This window comes from Toxorhynchites rutilus, chromosome 1, assembly GCF_029784135.1.
Source record: "Toxorhynchites rutilus septentrionalis strain SRP chromosome 1, ASM2978413v1, whole genome shotgun sequence".
Taxonomy (NCBI): domain Eukaryota; kingdom Metazoa; phylum Arthropoda; class Insecta; order Diptera; family Culicidae; genus Toxorhynchites; species Toxorhynchites rutilus.
Genome location: NC_073744.1, coordinates 95,975,069 through 95,996,974, shown reverse-complemented (window position 1 = coordinate 95,996,974; position 21,906 = coordinate 95,975,069). Strand labels below are relative to the sequence as shown.

The 21,906-nt window shown below is 40.7% G+C and overlaps 1 protein-coding gene across 1 annotated transcript; it reads left to right on the top strand.

The window, feature by feature from the left end:
- Nucleotides 1-4,328: 4,328 nt before the first annotated feature.
- On the top strand, nt 4,329-6,455 carry LOC129761210 (uncharacterized). Its single transcript, XM_055758925.1, has one exon. The coding sequence runs from the start codon at nt 4,329-4,331 to the stop codon at nt 6,453-6,455; it is 2,127 nt and encodes a 708-aa protein (XP_055614900.1).
- The last annotated feature ends 15,451 nt before the right edge of the window (nt 6,456-21,906 follow it).

Genomic DNA, 21,906 nt, shown 5'->3' with positions numbered 1-21,906 from the left:
ATCAGCGATGGAGATCGATCCACGGTCGAAATAAGATCGATTCATCCATACAACTGCTCTGCTCTGCAAGACACATCGGGCTGCTGTTCTATAAATAACTCAACAATGATCAATATCAACTGTCTCCGCTGTCCGGTGGGTCCAACTGGATAATGGAAGAACAGAAAGAATACTCTTACGCCTAAATGGCTGCTGTGTGAATGTACCATATGTAATGGTATAGAATGAATACTGGCGAATGACAACTGTGTAATTTATTAATTATAGATATGATAACCATGTGACATGTACACGATTAAAATTCGGCTCTGTTACATCTAAAATGCTAATGAGCCTTAAATAAATAAATGGGATAATTAGGTGACGCTTACCTCGAAATTTTATTGCCCCTGGCAATGCGTTCGTTTTTTACAGGGCTCGAGCCCAAGGATGGAAACAAGGGAGCATGATGTGATTTACGATTAATCGCAAACTGCACAGATCGCAATCTGTGCAAACTGCGACTAACTATTAATCCTCACCCATCATAACCAAATGATTTTCTCTTGGTAACTCTGAGTTGACCAAAGCATTGCTAGACTGAAACTAGTTCTAATAATTGAGTTACTCTCCGTCCTCGTTTTGTTTACAACTCCTAACAAGAATTTGCTCCATGGGAATGAGTGTCTCTATGACATACGCTTTACGATTCTCGCTCTCTCGTCCGGGCGTTCAATTTTCCTCTCCGAGTGCGTTTACTTCGATGAAACTGGGTAAAATAAAAAAATGCGCTACAGCAGATAGGACGACTTTAATGTTTAATGTTTCACAGAGGATTTCTCAGATGGTGTTTAAATTAATCTATAAGAGACTACAAACAATAATCCCCCTCAAATCACTAATTTTATGAGTTAATGTAAATGCGTTATTGGCCAAGGCTATTACGACATCGAACACGTGGTCTTGCGAGATATATTTTTCTGCCAGCCCAAATACAGACCTCTTTTTTGGGCCCGAGTAAACTGGTGGCTAGAAAAGACCTTGATTACCTTGAATTAATCAAAAAACATAAATTAGCGCAAATATGTCAACATGTGTTTTTTTTTGTGTAAGCACGTAAATATTTGCTCATAAAATTTTTGGATTGTGGAACTCTACATAATTTGTATGCAGATAGACTATCCACAGTTTGTGGGGGGGAATACTCATACAACTCAAATGGATAATGATTCTCTGCTATCACAAAGCTGAGAAAATTTTTGACGTTTTGTTTTATTATTGATTCATTCAGAAAAAAAAGCTTTATTTTTAAATGTTTTCTTATCCTGAGACTGGCTCACCATATTGCACTGCTACTGTTTTGGCAATACTGCCCTGCAGACTTCAACTGTGTCACAGCAAGCGTTGTCAGAATATTCAAGAATCAATTAGGAAAAATCCATTTTTCAGACCGCGTGGCTTGAAGAAGGTTGTTCCGGATAACAGCGGTGAATTTTTGAAGAGAACTCCGCGAAGTAGTTATGCGATATTCAAATCGAGAAGAAGAAAAAACTAATGTAAGCATTTCAATTTGTACTAAGGATTGTATAAATTATTGTATCAATAAATGATTTTCAGCTTTGAGCAGTTGAGAAACCAATCGCTGCTCCAGGGACTTTTTTTCACGTCCGAACATTCTCAAAGATTACTTTGATGGAGGATTTATGTGAACGTAAATGCGGAGCCTGCGCCCTTGGTGATGATCCCGATGTAGGAATGATTTCATGCCGTAAATGTGACGTGCCGTATCATCCGAAGTGTACCAATGTTCCACCAGGAGTTGCCATAAGTAAGTGGAAGTGCCACACATGCTTGACAGGTCTCCTGCTACTGTCAGATAGTGTTTCTGCAGCAACTGGTGCTACGAAGAAGAAAAATTCCACAATTAAGCCAGATGACATTTTTGAAAAGCCGAATACACGTAGTAAAGCCACTGCTATCCTCGGGGGAGCCGAAAAGAATGAGCCGACGAGTGAGAAAGGTGCAGATGGTCGTACTACGCCGAAACGGAGTCCGGGTGTTCCAAAGCCAAATACCTTTGACAAGATGTCGATTAAGTCTACCACGAGCAGTGCTCGAGCTCGCGCACAACTAGCACTGCAGCGTTTGGAAGCCGAACAACAATTTGGAAGAGCAGATTGCAAAAAAAACCTTCAAGGGCTCGGTTGTGAGTGGAAGAGACTGGCGAAAAACGAAGGACTGGCTTGATAAACAACCAGCTGCGAAAGAAAATAGATTTTTTGAGAAAACCGGTGCCGAAGAAAATGCTGCATACGGAGATCCTGAGGATGAAACTGTGACCGACGAAGAAAACACCGAAGATGCCTCTTGGGTCCCAAGCCAAAATAATAGTGATACTGCATCATCGGCCGGAGAGGCTGACATACAACCACACCGAGAAGCACGTCGCCGAAATCCTCATAGTTTTCATCCTGGAAATCCTCAACATGTCGGGGCACACAAGCCACACGGGGCGGTGCCAAGTTCACATCAGTTGGCAGCCAGGCAAATCTGGCCGAAAAAGCTACCGATGTTTTCAGGTGACCCTGAGGAGTGGCCGATGTTCAACAGTAGCTTCGAAACCGGAAACACAGCGTGTGGTTTCACAGAGTTTGAGAACCTTATCCGGTTGCGAGAAAGCTTTCAAGGACAAGCACGAGAAGCGGTGATTACGAAATTAATGTTTCTTCACTGTGTACCGCAAATTATGGAGACGCTGCGTCGCTTATACGGAAGACCAGAGCTTCTGGTAAGAAATTTACTTGGTAAAGTCCGGCAACTGGAAGCGCCCAAGCCGGAGCGGTTGGACACTTTGATGAATTTTGGGATGGCGGTCCAGCAATTGTGCGAACATTTAGAGGCAGCTAATTTGCGTGGACATTTGCCAAACCCAACATTGCTTGAAGAGCTCATAGATAAGTTACCTGCATCCATAAAGCTGGATTGGGTTCGATACAAACGGAAGTTCGTTGAACCCTCGCTGAAGGAGTTTGGTACGTTCATGGAAAGGCTGGTCGAGGACGCTAGTGAGGTTACTTCGCTTGTGAAGCCTAAGCAGTTCAACAAGGCGGAGAAGAGCCGACCAAAGGAAAAGGGACACTGTAACGCTCACACAAATGCATCAAAATCTTCCGAGTCTTCCAAGACACGTACTCCTTGCCCAATATGTAGTAAGAATGACCACAGAGTAAGGAACTGCGAGAAATTTGGACGAATGAGCTTGGATATACGTCTGCAAGCTTCACAGCTTGAACAGTATACACTATGTGAAACATGTCTTTACGATCACGGCACATGGAGATGCCGTTCAAGAATCCGCTGTAACGTTGAAAGTTGTCGCAAACGCCATCATCCATTACTTCACGAAATAACTGCAGTAGCTACTCGTGTGTTGCCCTCAGACTGTCATACACATGGGTACGGCAGACGGTCAATTTTGTTCCGAGTGGTCCCCGTAACGCTGTTCAATGGTAACCGTCGTTTGAATACATACGCCTTCCTCGACGAAGGCTCATCTTTGACTTTGATTGAATCAGGAATTACCAACAGCCTTGGAGTCGAAGGTGCCCCCGAACCGCCACAACTGAAATGGACGGCGAGTGTTGTCCGTGACGAAAATTCGTCGAAGCGTGTTAATATCCAGATTGCTGGACGTGATCTTCGAAATCGCTACACATTGAAAGCAGCCCATACTGTGGATGAACTAAAACTTCCCGGTCAAAGCCTGTCTGTCGAGGAACTGACATCACGTTACGAGCACCTACGAAATGTACCAGTTCAGTCATACTCAGAAGCTGTGCCAAGAGTTCTCGTAGGACTGGACAATATAGATTTGTTTGCTCCTCTAGAGTGTCACAAGGGTCAACCTGGCGACCCTGCTGCAGTGTGATCACTTCTTGGGTGGGCAGTCTACGGGCCAAGTGAAACTAACGCGTCGGTGGAGAAATTCATAAATGTGCACTCGTGTGAATGCAATACGGATACGAAGCTGAATGAAATGATTCGTCAACAGTTCGTACTGGATGAAGCTATTGTTCCTAGGTTTGCTTTACTGGAATCCGCTGAAAACAAACGAGCTCGTGAGTTACTGGAGAAAACGACGGTCTGGCAGAAGGGGAGGTATGAAACCAGCCTTCTGTAGAAAACTGATGACGTCAGCCTGCCAAATAGTCTCCCAATGGCGATGCGGAGATTGAAATGCTTGGAAGCAAAGCTATCAAAGAACCCCGAACTACGCGAAAATGTCCACAAGCAGATCCAGGAGTACGTGCGTAAAGACTACACCCATAAAGCTTCTACTCAGGAACTGAATGAAGCATATAAGTCGGCGAGTATGGTATTTGCCGCTCAACGTAGTGCTACATCCGAGGAAACCGGGAAAGAAGCGACTTGTTTGGGACGCAGCGGCACAGGTCGACGGAATATCACTCAATTCTCAGCTGTTGAAAGGCCTTGATCAACTCGTATCACTTCCCTCGGTAATCTGCAAATTTAGAGAACGGCAAATCGGGTTCGGAGGCGACATAAAGGAAATGTTCCACCAAATCCTAATCAGATCGGTGGACAAACATTCCCAACGATTCCTATTCCGATTCGATACAACCACACCACCCGACGTATATATAATGGATGTGGCGACCTTCGGTGCAACGTGCTCTCCTTGCTCGGCGCAGTACGTTCTACGAAAGAATGCTGATCGGTTTGCAGAGAAATATCCTGACGCGGTCGCAGCAGTTAAGTCCAAAATGTATATGGACGATTACTACGACACCCCGGAAGAAGCAGGTGAGCGTGCTCTACAAGTTAAAAATATCCATTCAAGTGCGGGCTTCGACATGTGCAATTGGGTGAGTAATTCATCTGAAGTGTTGCTGAGACTTGGTGAGCCTGTGGTCCAAAGTCCTCGAGAGTTTGTCTGCGAAGATGAAACAAAGTGGGAACAAGTACTGGGAATAACGTGGGATCCTATCCGCGATGTACTCTCGTTTTCCACCAATCTTCGAGCGGAACTGATACCATATGTTGTAGGAAAGCAGCGTCCAACAAAGCGGATAGCCCTCCGCATAATCATGAGTTTGTTTGATCCATTGGGGTTGCTCGCGCCTTTCACTATTCACGGTAGGATGCTAGTGCAAGATCTCTGGCGGAGTGGGCTGCAGTGGGACGAAGAGATGCAAAACGAGGGCTTTGATAAATGGGTGCGCTGGACAAATTTGTTTCCCAAAATCAGTGAGTTGCAGATTCCTCGATGTTATTTTAATGGCGCTCGACCCACCACTTACAAGAAGGTGCAAGTGCACGTGTTCACCGATGCGAGTGACAAAGGCTACGGTTGTGCTGCATATTTTCGCTCCGGAGATGGAGAGGAGATCCGATGTGCTCTGGCGATATCGAAGGCCAAGGTGGCTTCACTCAAGCATCTATCAATTCCACGAATGGAGTTGGAGGGGGCAGTTTTGGGTGCACGGCTTCTTCAAAATGTTCGAGTCAGCCATTCGTACGAGATTGGAGAATGCTTCCTATGGACAGATTCTACCACTGAGGTTGCCTGGATACGTTCGGACCACAGGAAGTACAAACAGTTCGTGGCTCATCGTATCGGTGAAATTTTGTCACTCACGCAGCCTGAATCGTGGCGCTGGGTTCCGTCGAAAGCGAATATAGCCGATAGTCTCACCAAATGGGGCAGGAACACTGAACCGGAGTCTAATAATGAATGGTTTGCGGGACCTTCCTTCCTGTATCTCCCACAGAACCAATGGCCCCTTCAGCGAGCAGTTGTTGAAAACGTTCAAGAAGAGCTTCGTTCCTGTTATCAGTTACATCATATTTCGCTACCGATAGGAATAGTCGACGTTGAAAGAATTTCGAGATGGAACATTCTGCTACGAACGATGGCCTGCGTGTACAGATTTATGAACAACTGTCGGCGACGAATCAAAGGTCTGCCGATAGAAGCACTAGAGGCAACAGAACTGCAGAAACGATGTCTAAAACGTGTTGTTCCTATGATAAAAATTCCCTTCAAACAAGAAGAGTTTCAACGTGCTGAACAGTGGCTCTGGCAGATCGCGCAAGGCGATTGTTATCCAGACGAAGTGAAAACACTCCTGCAAAACCGAGATGTACCGATAGAGATGAGATGCTGCGTCGAAAAGAGCAGTCCGTTATACAAGATGTCCGCATTCGCAGATGAGTTTGGAGTCCTGCGAGTGGAAGGGAGAACCGAAGCTGCTACGTTTGCGCCGTTTGATGCACGTTTTCCAATAATATTGCCCAGGAATCATCCGATCACGTTTAAACTCCTTGACCACTATCATTGTCGTTTTGGGCATGCGAGTAGGGAGACGGTTGTCAACGAGATCCGTCAACGATACGATGTCCCTCAATTGCGTTCCGTGGTGGGTAAGGTGATGAAAGACTGCGATGTAAGGTGAAGAAATGCAAGCCACAGTTTCCGAGAATGGCTCCGTTACCTAAGCAGAGATTGACACCATACGTCAGGCCATTTAGTTATGTAGGCGTAGATTATCTTGGACCACTAGATGTGACGGTTGGAAGGCGTAAGGAGAAGAGATACGTGGTCGTCTTCACGTGCATGGTTACTCGAGCCGTCCATCTAGATATTGCGTTCACTCTGTCGACGCAGTCCTGCGTGATGGCGATGAGACGATTCGTTTGCAAACGAGGATCACCTGTGGGATTATTTTCTGATAATGGCACCAACTTTGTTGGTGCCAGTCGGCTGCTGATGAGGCAGATTAGCAACGAGTGCGCCGCAACGTTCACTGATTCCCACACCAAATGGTCGTTCAATCCACCGTCCGCGCCCCACATGGGCGGTGTGTGGGAACGCATGGTGCGTAGTGTTAAAGATGCTATGGAAGCTCTCGATGATGGTCGTACTCTCACCGACGAAGTTCTACAGACGGTTTTGGCCGAAGCAGAGGGTTTCATCAATGCTCGTCCTTTGACTTACATGCCTCAAACATCTGCTGATCGTGAAGCACTTACACCGAACCACTTTATTTTCGGCAACTCGTCAGGAATTAACGAACCACTCAAAGAGATGGTTAACTTGGCTGAAACCTTGAGGGATAGCTATCAGCGTTCACAGAAATTGGCGAACGACGCATGGAAACGTTGGCTGTACTTTCCGACAATTAATAAACGGACGAAATGGTACCACGAGGTCAGATCTGTCAAAGTAGGAGATTTAGTATATGTTACGGAAAAGGACAGGAGAGGCTGGATCCGTGGCCGAATTGAAGAAGTAATTCCAGGAAGAGATGGTAGGGTGAGGCAAGCCGTAGTATAGACGGCCACCGGGAAACTGAAGCGACCAGTTGTAAAGTTGGTGTTGATGGAGGTATCGGAAAGTGGTGGATCCGGAAGACGGGACGAGTCTGGACCTGATCCACGGGGCGGGGGATGTTTTGGCAATACTGCCCTGCAGACTTCAACTGTGTCACAGCAAGCGTTGTCAGAATATTCAAGAATCAATTAGGAAAAATCCATTTTTCAGACCGCGTGGCTTGAAGAAGGTTGTTCCGGATAACAGCGATGAATTTTTGAAGAGAACTCCGCGAAGTAGTTATGCGATATTCAAATCGAGAAGAAGAAAAAACTAATGTAAGCATTTCAATTTGTACTAAGGATTGTATCAATTATTGTATCAATAAATGATTTTCAGCTTTGAGCAGTTGAGAAACCAATCGCTACTCCAGGGACTTTTTTTCACGTCCGAACAGCTACTAAAACCGTAGGCTAACTTCAAGGATATTTTTTATTCATTTTCGGGGAATAATCAATAGAGTGCCGTGTTATGAAATATCAGAATAATAGCAAAAACAATATTACGATCATAAGGTGTTGGACAGGTTATTCCAGACGACATTGGAATATATTCTATCTGATCATCTTTAGAAAGGTTAATGACCTTCAAAGGATAAATTTATCTTGGGCACATTGAATTGATGTTCATGACTTCCAGTCGGGTGTTTATCAGCTCTGATAATAATTGTGTGGTCCTCACAAAGCATATATTGCAATGCCGTCAGTTCACTGAAATTCTTCGCATACCGTTTGATGATAAGGTAGGATGTTGATAATCATTTGCTGCGATACCTATTGTTCCAACAGTATTCATTCGACAAAATGAAGACTGAATACCTGAAATTAACCAGATTTAACCATGCAAATCTGCTGTCAAAGCATTATGTACACTTGAGAGATGCAACAAGTTTGAAGGTATATAAAAAAAAACATTAGTCGTTCGATAAATCTACTGCCAGATATGTCGGAAGTCCACGATATATGAATAAAATACGTCCATACTAATTCATTACATTTATTCGCAACGAAGAACGTAACCACACAGAATTGAATTAAACAAATATGTGATCCGTTTTATCTACAAAATAAAAAAAGGTCTGAAATCCAATCGAATTCGAAAGGTGTTTCGTGAAGTCACTAATTGAATTACTATTGCAAAAATTATTTGGAGAGAACTGTGAATGTTCAGAATTATTGGTATCTAAAAAACGATTTTGGGCGGGATAAGATTCGCCCAAATCTGCTGGTAATAAAATTAATCAATTGCATCCATTACCCGTCTGCTGTTCATCGGGCGGGAGACGACAGCAAAATAAAATCGACACGAGACTGAGTCAGCCACTCACTGCGGACAATGCAATAGAGAATTAAAAATCCCTCGACGAGTGTCATAAGATTTCAGTTGATTGTCTCTTGTTACACTTTCCGATCAAGAACTCATCATCCGCTCTATGGAATGGGATTAACCGTTTGTGGCTTGCACTCACGATAAAACTTGAGTAGTAGAAGTAATGCTTCGAGAGTGCAAGCAGTGGAGATTCCGCTTTCATATTGCTTTTTTGAGATCTTGGTAGCTCACCGTTCCAAGTATTCTCTCTGTGTACATATGAAGAATAAAAGAGCATCGCCTGCTGGGGGTGATTTTAAAATATCCGACTAGAGGGATATACTTATTCATTGATCGTTGAATGTGATTTTTTACCATCCGTGCTCGAGCCTGCCTTCCTCTTCTTCTTGCTCATCGCACACTATGCGAAGCGTCCAATTTATGACGCGGAAAGAAGAATAGAGATGGGCAAACCGTTCATGAACTGTTCAAAAGAACTAATTCACCAACAGAGTGAACGAACGGTCGTTCTTTTCTACTGGGCAACAGTTCATAGGTACTGTATACCCAGTTCAGAACGAACTGACCGCTGACTGAACTGTGTATACAGTTCAGTTCAGAACGAACTGTGTACGGTGAACGATGAACTGTGTATGCAGTTCAGAACGAACTGCGTACGATGACCGCTGGTGGAACTGTATATACAGTTCAGAACGAACTGACCGCTGGCTGAACTGTGCATACAGTTCAGAACGAACTGTGTGGGGTGATCGATGTATAAGGCAAGGCGCAAATTGAGACGCATATAGCGCGAGTAACTTGGCGCGATATAGCGCCTGTTTTTGTGGCTAATGGAAACAGATAGAACGGCGCAAATTGGCCAGATGACGCGAGATGGTGGAGCGCTCGTGAGACACGACTCGCGCGACGCTGTGGCTGAACCACAGTTTCTCGTGCTGGTCACGCCGGATGTGGTAGTTGTGTTGGTGAACAATCATATAGCACCGTGGGTTTGACACTGTATGGCTGTACTGGTCGGGTGATTGTGTTAGTAAATAAATATATCGCGCAACTCTGTGTTAATCAGTCATTGTATGCGAGTGGCATGTTATTTACACCAAACTGCGACTCAATATGCGCTCCACCACGCTACGTTTGTGGCACGTATGAGTCGTGTTGGTAGTCTCGCGTTCGCTTACGAGCGCTATACGCTTCTCAATTTGCGCCTAGCCTAAGAGGAAAGAAAACGAACGAGATGATGAATGGTGTTGCAAGGTGAATGGTCTTCAAATTAACGAAGGGAAACAAACGATAGCCCCATAAAACAACAAAAATAAGATGTCTGTATTGTCGTTTTCATAATAAAACGCAGCATTTCAGGATACGATGGTTTTTAAATTGAATTGTTTGATTATTGATCAAACAAAATTATAATTTCATATTTTTAAGTTGAGAGTTGAGTTGAGTTAACATTTCAGTAAGATGATATGTAAATCGACCTCCCCAAGATAATACAGTCTACAACGAAATGTTCCAAACAGTCTTGTTAGACAGTAAATGACGAATATTCATCGCTGATATGAAACATTTTTTCCATCATATCATATTGTGCTCCATAATTTTGAGATAGGCGTTCTTGTTTTGGTATAGTTTTACTATAGCAGCTGTTGCTAAACATCGCAAGAAGAGCATACAAAGCTAGTTTGTGCTGAGAAAAGTAAATCACGGTTCGAATTAAATCAAAATTTCAAAATCAATATTTGATTTGAGATATTTTTCACAAAATTCGGAGAATAATTATTTGCTAATAAATAACATTTTATGAATGAACAGAACAGTCGTACATAACATCCCACACTTTTTTATACTTGCTTTGACATATCCCTCTACTGTGCAAAAGAGTGAGTGAACTGCTCAAAAGAACTAGTTCTCCTCAGTGAACGGTTGGTCAGTGAACGGTTCATTGAAGTGAACCGTTTTGCCCACCTCTAAAGAAGAACACACGATACGAATAACGCGAAAAACGAACAGAAAAATCAAACGACGATTTCCAAGTTGGATTACCACTGGTGGGGTCCAATCTTAGATCGAAGCGCAGCGAAAGCAAATTGAACTGGATTACTCAACAGTCCGATGCCGAATGAAAGTTTGCCTCAGCGAGATCCACTGTTTATACTCTAGCAAGTATTCCCCTTCATTCTTCTTCTTTTCCTTTGTTCACGGAGACTTTAAATCCTACGATTTCCCCTCCGTTGGTCGTCGATAAGTTGCTCGTTATTGATAGCTCTGTTCGGGCAAGCACTCAAATGGACAGAACAAATGTATGGGAAAATAGAAACACTTAAAGTTTTCATGAATTTTAACCATTTACTAACCAGGGGATTCTATTGTATGGCATATTAAACAAATCTTACGGAATTTCCGATTCGTTTAGTATGTAAATCGCCAAAATCCGTTCGCGGCAAAAACGTTAACTTTATTTCATAAAAACGTGAACTTTGATTTTACACCCCGGTATAGAAATGAAAGACGTAGTCATACGTAAAAAAAATATTCCCGAAACTGTAATTGTTAAAAATTACCATAAGCTACCGATTAGTTTATACTTTACTGTTTACAACTCTTCCACAAGTGAAATTCTTTCACAAGTGTGTATATGTATGACCATTATATTTAGCGAATAACTAGACGAAAGTAAAACATTTATATTTTGCTTTTGAACGTATGAATCTAACGACAAATATATCGACGAATAGTTAATATACGGATCCGTACAAAAGTATCAGTTACAAAAGGGGCTGAAATCAAATAAGAACAGTCCGGTAATGATCTTATGTATTATATTCAATTAATATTCCACGCCACTAACATTAATATATACACTTCATTTAACAATATTGTAGAATATGAAAAAAGGCACTTGTCCAAAAAAGTTACTCCTATATTCGCGTCTGTGTTTCAGACCGAAAGTGTTAAAAAAGTGGCACACGTCACCTTTGTACCAACGCATGCGATACGCTAAACCAAGAAGGTGTAAAATATAAAATAATATAAAATAAAGGTGTGACCGTGTCGTCAATAAGTGCGCGAGGGGAAACGGTATAAATATACAGAGGACTGTGGAAAGGGATTTGAATGCAAATAGAGATGTCTAAATTTTTCGTTTATTCAATTGTCGATTAATCGTCATTTTTAAATATTCGATTCATTCGAATAATTGTTTTTCAGTATTCGATTAACCGAGCGAATATTTATTTCTTGTAATCAAAAAGAACAGACATATTTGTAATAAAAAAGTATGATGTCATAATTTTAAAAGTTACATTAAATATAATTTTGAAATAAACATGGTGCAGAATAATTGTTTTTGAATGAAATGGTATTTTAGTATATTGATAAATTTACCATTTCATGATTTTTTGAGGACGATTGAAAAAAAAAGTACACAATGAGAATTATGCACAATATTATTATTGTACCAACATAAAATTTTTTCTGTTCAAAATTACCTGTTCTTTGAATGTTGAATGAAATAGCTGATTTGTTTGAATATTTCTGCTTGGTCCTTATAGCTACTAGTTCAAAAGAGGTACATTTATAGAATCATTGACCACTAGTGTGGTATATTTTCCTCGGCACTCTGAATTTGAATATTACTATTTTAGAACGGGAGCTGAGACCACCTTCTTTAAGTCCGCATTTTACTCCTGCAGAAACTTAATTCTTCTTCCCAGTCTCCTCCACCACCAGGGAATCATTTTTATGGTTCAACCGTAAATGATTTAGCATATCCGAAGAATTTCGACGAAACACCATGACGGTTAACACTCCTATACTCTCGCATAGGTCTGAGAGACCAAGAAATCAATAATTCGTTCATTTCTCAGAAAACATCAACACTACGACATTGCGATTCTCTCTAGCTTCGTCATTCGTTGTTCATCATCGTTTAGCGTATCGTATAAGTTGGTACGAAGGGGACGTATGTCACTTTTTCACCACCTTCGGCCTGAGACACCGACGCGCGTACAGGAGCAACTTTTTTGGACAAGTGACTTTTTTTTTCCTATTTTAGAATATTGTTTAATGAAATGTATAAATTAATGTCAGTGACGTGGAATATTTATTAAATATAATGCATAATATCATTTTCGGACTATTCTTATTTGATTTTAGTCCTTTTGTCACCGGATTGAACGGATTCATATATTATTCGTCGATATACTCGTCGTTAGATTCATACGTGCAAAAGTAAAGAACAAATGTTTGACATTCGTTTAGTTGTTCACTAAATATAATGGTCACGTATATACTCACTTGTGAAATAAATGCACTTGCGGAAGAATTGTAAACTGTAAATTATAAATTAATCGGTGGCTTATGGTTATTTTTACAGTTACAGATTCGGGTTTTTTTCTATAATATATGAGCTGAACAATATCGACGATAAAACAAATCACAGGAAGTTCCTAGAAATCCTTTTATATCATCTTTTTATGCCCCATCAAAAACAGGCATTATGTTTTTGTTAACCAAGAACACAGAAACAAAGAATATTAGATATAGGAAAACTTTAAATTCCAGAAACCTTACAGTCGAATAATTAACCGACGTCTCTAACTGCAAAACGCGGGAAAAATACCTTCATCACCGACCGACACCGAAAGTCGATTTATTCTCTTGAGCTGAAACATATAAGATAGAGTATATTACAAACCTAACTTTAACCGTAAAAGACTTACCTTTCAACTTTTCAATGCTCTTATTCCCACCAAAACAATACCACACACAAAGAGCAAAAAAAAGATATTGCAAAATATTGCACATTGTTTACATACAAAATCCAAGATGGCTGAAAGGCCTTTCTCATATGGGCACCTTACACGATCAACCGGATTGACAATAAGTGTCTTCAATATCGTGACAGCTAGGTTTTCAACATCTGATCTAACCTCAATAAATATTTTTCCACCTTACACGGTCAATATCGCCCTCAACCCGAGACAACGAAAACATCCGCGATGGCTAATGGCGACATTTGAGTTTGGGATCCAAACTAATCTCTATCAGATTAGAGCTTGAGCTTGGGTAGACTGTACAATTCGTAGTTGCTCTCCGTGATTGACCTGAACCAACCAAATTGCACAAAGAACACACAGAATGACGCTTGGGACTAGCAAATCATTCTCGTTGTGCAATTCTCGGTGATTCGAGCTTTAAATGGTCAATAACGACGCCGGCCACGTCCTTACAGTCACCAGGGGAGGTAAAGGAATGTTAGTGTGATATTCGCCGCCCGAGGGTCAGAAGGGTCGCCTCTATAGCGTGGTTCCCTAGCGTTTATCATGGAAGGGATAGTTGTTAGTGGGAGTGGTTAAGAAAAATCAGGATTCACTGCGGTAAGTGATGTGATTCTAAAAACGCGAATTCCTAACTTTCGGCGAAATGAGATTTGAAGAAAATATACATTCTTATCGGACCGGTCATGCATTTCGTTATTCATCGTGCGTAGTACTTATATATTTTTCTTGACCTGAGAGGGTCATAAAAAACTCCTTTAAAAACTCTCAATCTGTATATTTTTATTCAATCGCAGAGACCAAGGCTATTTTTGGCAACCTGAGAAGATCGCTAGGAAGACCGAGGAAATTCTTTTGAACTCGCTAAAACTGACTATGTATTTCGATGTTCGTCACTTGTACTATCTTTCAAAATATTATTCAATCGCGACAACCGAGATTATTTTCTAAACCTAAGAAGATCTTCAAGACACTGCTTCAACATTACTCAAATCGACAATCTGGTCACCTAAGAAATTCCTTTAAAATGATAAGGTAACCGAAGGTACTCTACAATGACTCGAATCGGCGACTAATTATATGATATTTATGCCTAGTATTCTCATGTATTCTCAAATCGCGACTCTAAAGATTATTAATATTAAACTACCTAAGAAGATTACCGAAAAAACTCTATGATGGTTTGAATCGACGATATGTTACGAGATCTTTCGCGTGTAGTATTCCTCTATTGTATTCCCTAAATGTTATGAATGGGCTACCTTAGAAGGTAAAAAAAAATCTCCTCAACAATAGTTCGAATCGGCGATATGATGTGTTTTCGCGCGTAGTACTATATCACATGGCCCGACCACGAACGCCACCCCACGGTGAAAACGAACAAAGTGTATATAATCTTGCTTACAATTAACCTAATTAACCTCGCCGTGGAGTGACGCCCGTGATCATGCCCATTCATGCCATCATGCCATTTAGAGCGCGACGCTGGATGCTTATTAAAGAGCTACCTAAGATCTCTTTAAGAGTCGTAGAAGCACACATCTACATCAATATAAACGTTAACTACAGACAAATACATTAAATTATCTAACAATGCGCCCAAAACCGTTTAATCGAAAAGAACAGAAAAACAGATAACTGAAACAAAAATAGGTCACCATCCAAACTAGTTAAAGAAAGTATATAAAAAAAGACGGGTGGGTAATGTCGGGGACATAACCGGAGTGACGTAGGACTATACAAAGGGGACAGCTATTGTTAAATATATATTTTAAATATATTGTTTTATTTTCTTCTCCTACGTGAATACCTACCTATCTACCTGAAAAATGGATTAGTTTACTGTTTACTCTTTATGAATATGTTGATGGTTCTGAAAAGAACCTTTGGTGTTGTGTTTTTGTTATCACTCGATATTCCCATCTTGTTCGGTTAAACCTTCCTGTTTAGCTATTGCGTTTGCCACTCGCCACAGCTTTCACAGTTGGAAAATTTCTTCCCATCCAGCTTGTGACATATTGTTCAGTAAATTACATTTAATGCGACGTGCCGGAGAAACACTTTGCCACTCACTGAAACTAATTGTTGCCTTGATGAGCGCCGAACCGAAGCTGCTCTGTTCTTGATGCGGGTTTTCTGATTGTCGTGAGCAGCTTTGCAAGCCAACTCGAGCACTCCGACGGCCGAAACTCTATAATCACTGTTAGGTATACTGGTGCTCCGGCACCAATCCGTTCGGCCTAGTTACCCTTACGGAGCAATCAGTGAATGCGACCAACAGGGAACTGGAGACCTGCACGGCTCGAGTGAGACTTTGCCTTTCCCTTAACTTGTCCTCCTTTGTTACGTCCACGATGCCGATTTACGGGTTTACGGTTTGAAAGAAAATAAGATATTTTTTTGGGGTCCGCGTGTTTTATACTCTAGCGGTACACACTCACAGGATAGAGACAAATCGGCAGACTCAGCCAGAGGGGCGAGTCCAACGAGACGAACGAATGAGCGTTAAAAGGGAGCGATAGCAAAAAAATACATTCATTACGATTTGTTCGCTCGTTGGATTCACATGCAGGCTAAAAAGGGTCCTTTTCAGGATCACAAAATTATCTTCAATCTAAAGAGTTTATTGTTTTGTTGTCACTCGATATCCCCATCTTGTTCGGCTAAACCTTCCTGTTTAGCGATTTGTTGCCACTCGCCACAGCTTTCACAGTTGGAAAATTTCTTCCCATCCAGCTTTGTGACATGTTGTACAGTAAATTACATTCAATGCGACGTGTCGAAGCACCACTCAGTGTCGCATTGGAGGCGATTTCAACCTGTAATTGAATATTTGCGATGACAGTGGTACAGTGTCGACCTTCAATGTGGGGTCATAATTTGGATCTCTATGTTTACAAAAATGTCCAACTAAATAAGTCGCATTACATGTCCGTCAAATTAGCTAAATGTCGAACTAATTGTAAATTACTGTACTTTCAATCTGGAAACAATTTAAGAATTGGTGAAAATTGAATAATCAGGAAAGTCCCCAACTATCAATAAGCTCAGAACAACTGCCAAATTCACATACTCATCAGATCCTGGCAAACAAATTATGAAAAAAACAATTTGTGTTTTATTATTATTTTGGATAATGTTTTAGAAAGGATTGAACTGTATTTCCTAAACTCTTTTTTGGAAGGTTTAATGGCCCTAAAAAGCGCCTTGTTTTATGGAATGGTTCCAATTTAGAAAACTTAGTACTCGTGGTTTTGAAAAATACCATTTCGAACGCCCTCGATGCCGCCTTGTTCTGGATTTGTCACCAAAGCAGTTTGTATAAAGAACAAACTTTTTTCTTCTGCTACCTGATGCCGTTTTGCGATTGCGTTTGCCACTCGCCACTCGCTGCAACTGCCTGTTGTCTTGATGTCCACCGAACCGAATGTGTTCTGTTCCGAATGCGGGTTTTCTTATCGTCGCGAGCAGCTTTGCCAGCTAACTCGATCACTTCGGCGGCCGAAACTATATAACGCCGGCTAGGTGGACTGCTGCACTGGTACTAACGCGCTCGGCCTAGCTACCCTTGCGGGGAACTCCAGATCAACACGGTTCGAGCGGGATTTTGCCTTTCCCTTCACTTTTCCTACTTTACTATGTCCAGACATGGCTGCTTGGGTTGGTTTGTTGGTGTGTTGTGATGCGAACCGATGTGGTGTACGGTTTGAATGAGAATGATCGTTACGGCAGCGGAGTGGGGATTTTTAAGCTGACTGGCTGGCTCGAGAATTACGTATGTGTGAGACTGCGACCGATGTTTCGTTCATTTTTTCTTTTTCCTTTCCAATCGTGCTTCATTCTATTTCGCTGCTGCTCTGGTTGCCCGGTTTGGTCGGTACGATTTGAGGAGCACAAAATGGACCAATCAAAAATGGGCACACAGTGCATTTTGACAATGCTTGATATTTCACAATTATTCAATTATTTATCTCAAGAAAAATGAAATGTTATTCGTAATGATAGATGCGTAGATATATTTCCTATCAATTGATGCAAAAACCTTTGCGATCTATTGAGAAATGCTCGAGTTATAAGCGTTCCAAATCTTGCATTTTTTCCTACTTGTTCAGTGCCTAGATTTCCATTTCACCCCCTATATCTTCCGGTTAAACGTAGTCCTACGTCAATAAACTGGCGATAAATTAGAGACCGCGTATAGAACTCTTATTAAACACAAATATCTACAATAAATTACGAACTTAAATTCCCACAGATTTTTGTGCAATATTACGAAAAACAACTTCATTACGTTGAAATCAAATATCTAACATTCAGTTCAAAATTTTTAGATCTAAAACTAACATTTGGAAACCGAAAATTTGGAATTGGATTTGTATTTCAAACTAATAAACTAATGGTAAATAAGGAATGAATCAAACCTACATACACACTTAAAAACGCATACAAAAAAAAAATTCAGATCCAGAATCTAGAAATTTCCACTAAAAACTTCCGATAAAAATTAAAAAAGCATTGCCTCTAACCCAAATTGCAACATCTGGAATGTATCTAAAAAATCCGCTTGCATTGAATTCATCAAAACCCTATACCCTTCACCGGTCGCAGCGATTCATGAGTGAATTAAAAGCGAAACAAAAAGATCGATGTATTACCACCGGTCGATCCAGGGCCATCGTCCCCTACACATTGCACAGCTGTAACAGACACAGACAAGCACGATACGCATCTGTCCCGACACAAACCAAACACTAGGTAAAAGGTGTGATCACGAGCAAGCACATACATGCACACAAATAATTACCGTTCTGAATCATATCTCGGACCACCCCACACCCCGGACAACCTGACAACCTGAAATGCTCAATGCCCTGATGATACAACTATGAAATTAATATCACAATTGATTCTTTACAGTAACCCTTCAGTTATGTCATCAACACATCAAGCACTCCAATCTACTTCCAAAGAGCGCATTGAGCCTCATACCACGAAATGGGGGAGTAGGCATGACAACATGGGCCTGCAGAAGAAATGAACACACTTCCAAAATGAAAATTAAAATTATTAATGAAAAATTTGAATGAAAATCACTTTTTCCAAATCAAATCTGTACTCTATGTAAATGAAAATCACTTTAAATGGCAAGTAGTGAAAAATATCATACAAAAATTGTGTCTAAAGATATTTTTTTATTATAATGTTAAGTGTGAGAATATCTAAAAATTCATAGAAAATAGTTTAAATTAGGATCAGAACAACGTACTTTTAGCAGGTAAATTACGCTAAAAAAATTTCATACAAATTCTAGCAATTTAAAACTGCCTTAGGGCCGACAAACTTGTTGGCCTCATACAAACCAATGTCGTATACAGATGTCGACACCATTCCGCTGTCAACGCGAATACACTTGCTCGATGTAGCGCCGAGGCTCACTCACACACATACATTTTTCCGACACATGAGACATGAACAAACAAGAAATTGTCCGAACCGGTTAAGATTGAAAACACTTTGGTATCACAAAAATCCAGAAAAAATTGACGAGGAGCTTGAACCGATGCCAAAACGCGGAAAAGCACACAACCGACACTTCGCCATTTCCCTAGTGAAAATACGCTACTCCATGACAACTCATAGAAGGAGAAAAAAATCATTCAATTTCCAAGCATTATCACGCTGCTGTTGGCGAGGTGCGGCGTTCTAATAGGGGTGATAGCATCACTGCATGGTTCAAGGGATTGAATGTAGGTCATGATTTCATTCGCGTGATATCTCGGCTTATGTCCAATCACTACAACCTAAACGCGCATCTCTATCGCATTGGGCTCGCAGCAAACAATCTTTGTGATTGTGGCGATGGTTACCACGACATCGAGCATGTTGTCTGGTCGTGCATCCGGTTCCATGCTGCTCGCTCTCAGCTCTCTAGAGCACTGAGAGCACAAGGCAGACAATCGGATATCCCCGTCCGGGATATCTTAGGTAGCCGTGATCCTGATCTTCTGCTTCATCTATACCTGTTCCTCAGAAACGCCGATGTCAACGTTTAATGATGTTTCCTTCGTTGTGTCCCCGTTTCATATCCCTCCTATCCAATCGATAAACTTTTACTTAGTTGCGGCAATACATACACACACTCTTTACAGATACACGGGCCAAAGGTTGTGCAGTCCACTGATCATTCAACAAGAGCCAAAGGTTGTACCGCTCATGACAACTCTACACGAGCTGATGATTGCGCCGGCTAGTAAAAAAAAATTTGGTGGGTTATATCTATGATATAACCGCAAGGCTGACGTGGGACTACCTTAGCTTAGCAATCATTTGTTTGAATTGATTAAATTTTTGATTGAATGAAACAATTTCCGAATTCAATTGAATCCAATATATTTGCTTTGTGAGTAAAAAGATTGTATAATGCCATGTAAGGTCAATTCATGAATTGTGATAGATTTATTCATTCATTTTCGTCAAACAAATGTAGGCTACATACTTATGTATTAATGATGTAATGTTTTCTCAAGTTAAATATTATTCCTACAGTACATGTTTCATGATTATGTTCTTCGTTACAAGTAAATTTAATGACTTTTACGTTTGATATGATGACACCTTGGTTTAGAAGTCTGTACTAGGTAAACATATTTCAGTCGAAACAAAAATGCCCCTCAACTTGCATGAATTTGCAATTTCCCCACGCTCCATGGATTTGAAGTCTGTGTTGGGGAACACATTTCGGTGAGAACAAAAATCCCCATACTTGCATGTATTTGCGATGCCGATTTCCCCAACGCTGCTTGGTTATGATGACTGTGTTGGGGAAACCGTAAATCGTGCCAATCAAAACGAGGCAGTTAGGGCGTTTAGATAACGCTTAACATTTTACAGTTATTCAATTGTTTATCTAATGAAAAATAACATTTTATTAATTGCGATAGAAGCGTATAAATATTCCCTATCAGTTGATGTAAACATCTTTCCGATCCAGTAAGAAATGTACGAGTTATAAGCATTTGGAATCTTTCATTTTTTCCTGCATGTTCTGTGTTTAGGTTTTCATTTTACCCCCCATATACTCCGGATAGACGTAGTCCCACGTCAAAAAAAAAAAAAAATAAATCGTATAGCTTCCCTGAATGCCAAAGAACATTAATACCACGCACACATAAACACCTACATATAGAAATAAAAACACACAACTTTATACTCGTTTAACGCTAAGACATTTAACGTAAGTGAAAGAGAGGAAGAAAACTTAGCTGTGCCGCCGTCGCCAGTTCAATCCAGTCAGCAGCTATTCTTTGCATAGTGATACAATCACTGCGCTCTCGTTCTTCAAAAACTACACTCTCCACAATATAAACACGCATAAACACGCGTACAACGATGCAAATGGTTTTCACCAACACAAGCCAGGTGGGAAAATGGTACTTGGTACTATTTTTTATTCTTCACTATTTTAATTCAACTGATTTTTCAATTCACTGACACGCAAAGGATATTTTTCATTTCACCACAAATTAGCGACAAACAAATAAACTTGCAGACGTAATGAAACGGAGCGAAAAGGTATGCATCTGTCTCTATTTGCTGCTTAATCTATGCTTCATTAACATGCGCGTCCCTTGCGGAAAAACACAGAAGACTTCGTTAATAAAAAGCCGTGAGAATGAAAAACTTAACGCTAGCCTCATTCTCATTCGTTTCGCGAATCTCTAGTCAACCGAAAATTCACAGAACTGCACAAAAAAGAGCAAACGCGGAGCAAAGGAAATATACGTCCGCACTGGACGACGGTACGATCGCCACCCCAAACTAATCTCTATCAGATTAGAAGGCTAAAAGGCAATTTTCAATTGGTAAAATTTGAATGAAAATATCTACTTGGTATTATTTAATTAGTTGAAGCACGTAGTCCTAACCTTAACTTAACCTATTTCCCCTGTATTTTCAGATATTCTTACTAAAATCTATTATTATAATATAACGTCAATTTCAGACATTATGTTTGTATAGAATTTTCTCACCACTTGCAGAAAAAAAGTGATTTGCATTCACATAGAATACTAATTTGATTCGTAAAAGTTAATTTTCATTCATGATTTACACTTTAGAATTCGGTTTTTCTTCTCAAAAATACATCATAATACAGAAATACAGACTGTTCCTTTCAGTTTCAGAGATGCCAGATTATTTTAGTTTGCGAAAATATATGCAAGTTATTTTATCTGCAAGCAAATGTTTTTATTCCATAAATGAGACTATGACAGTAGAACTCCGATTATCCGCGAGCGGGTGATCCGCCCTGCGGATTATTCGTGACTGCGAGTTCCATAGTAAATCAATAGGCCTTTCCGGAATTTGTTAGTGAGTGGTAGGCCCATGCTCTTTTGTTGTGGTCATGGCTTTTAAATTATTTAGCCA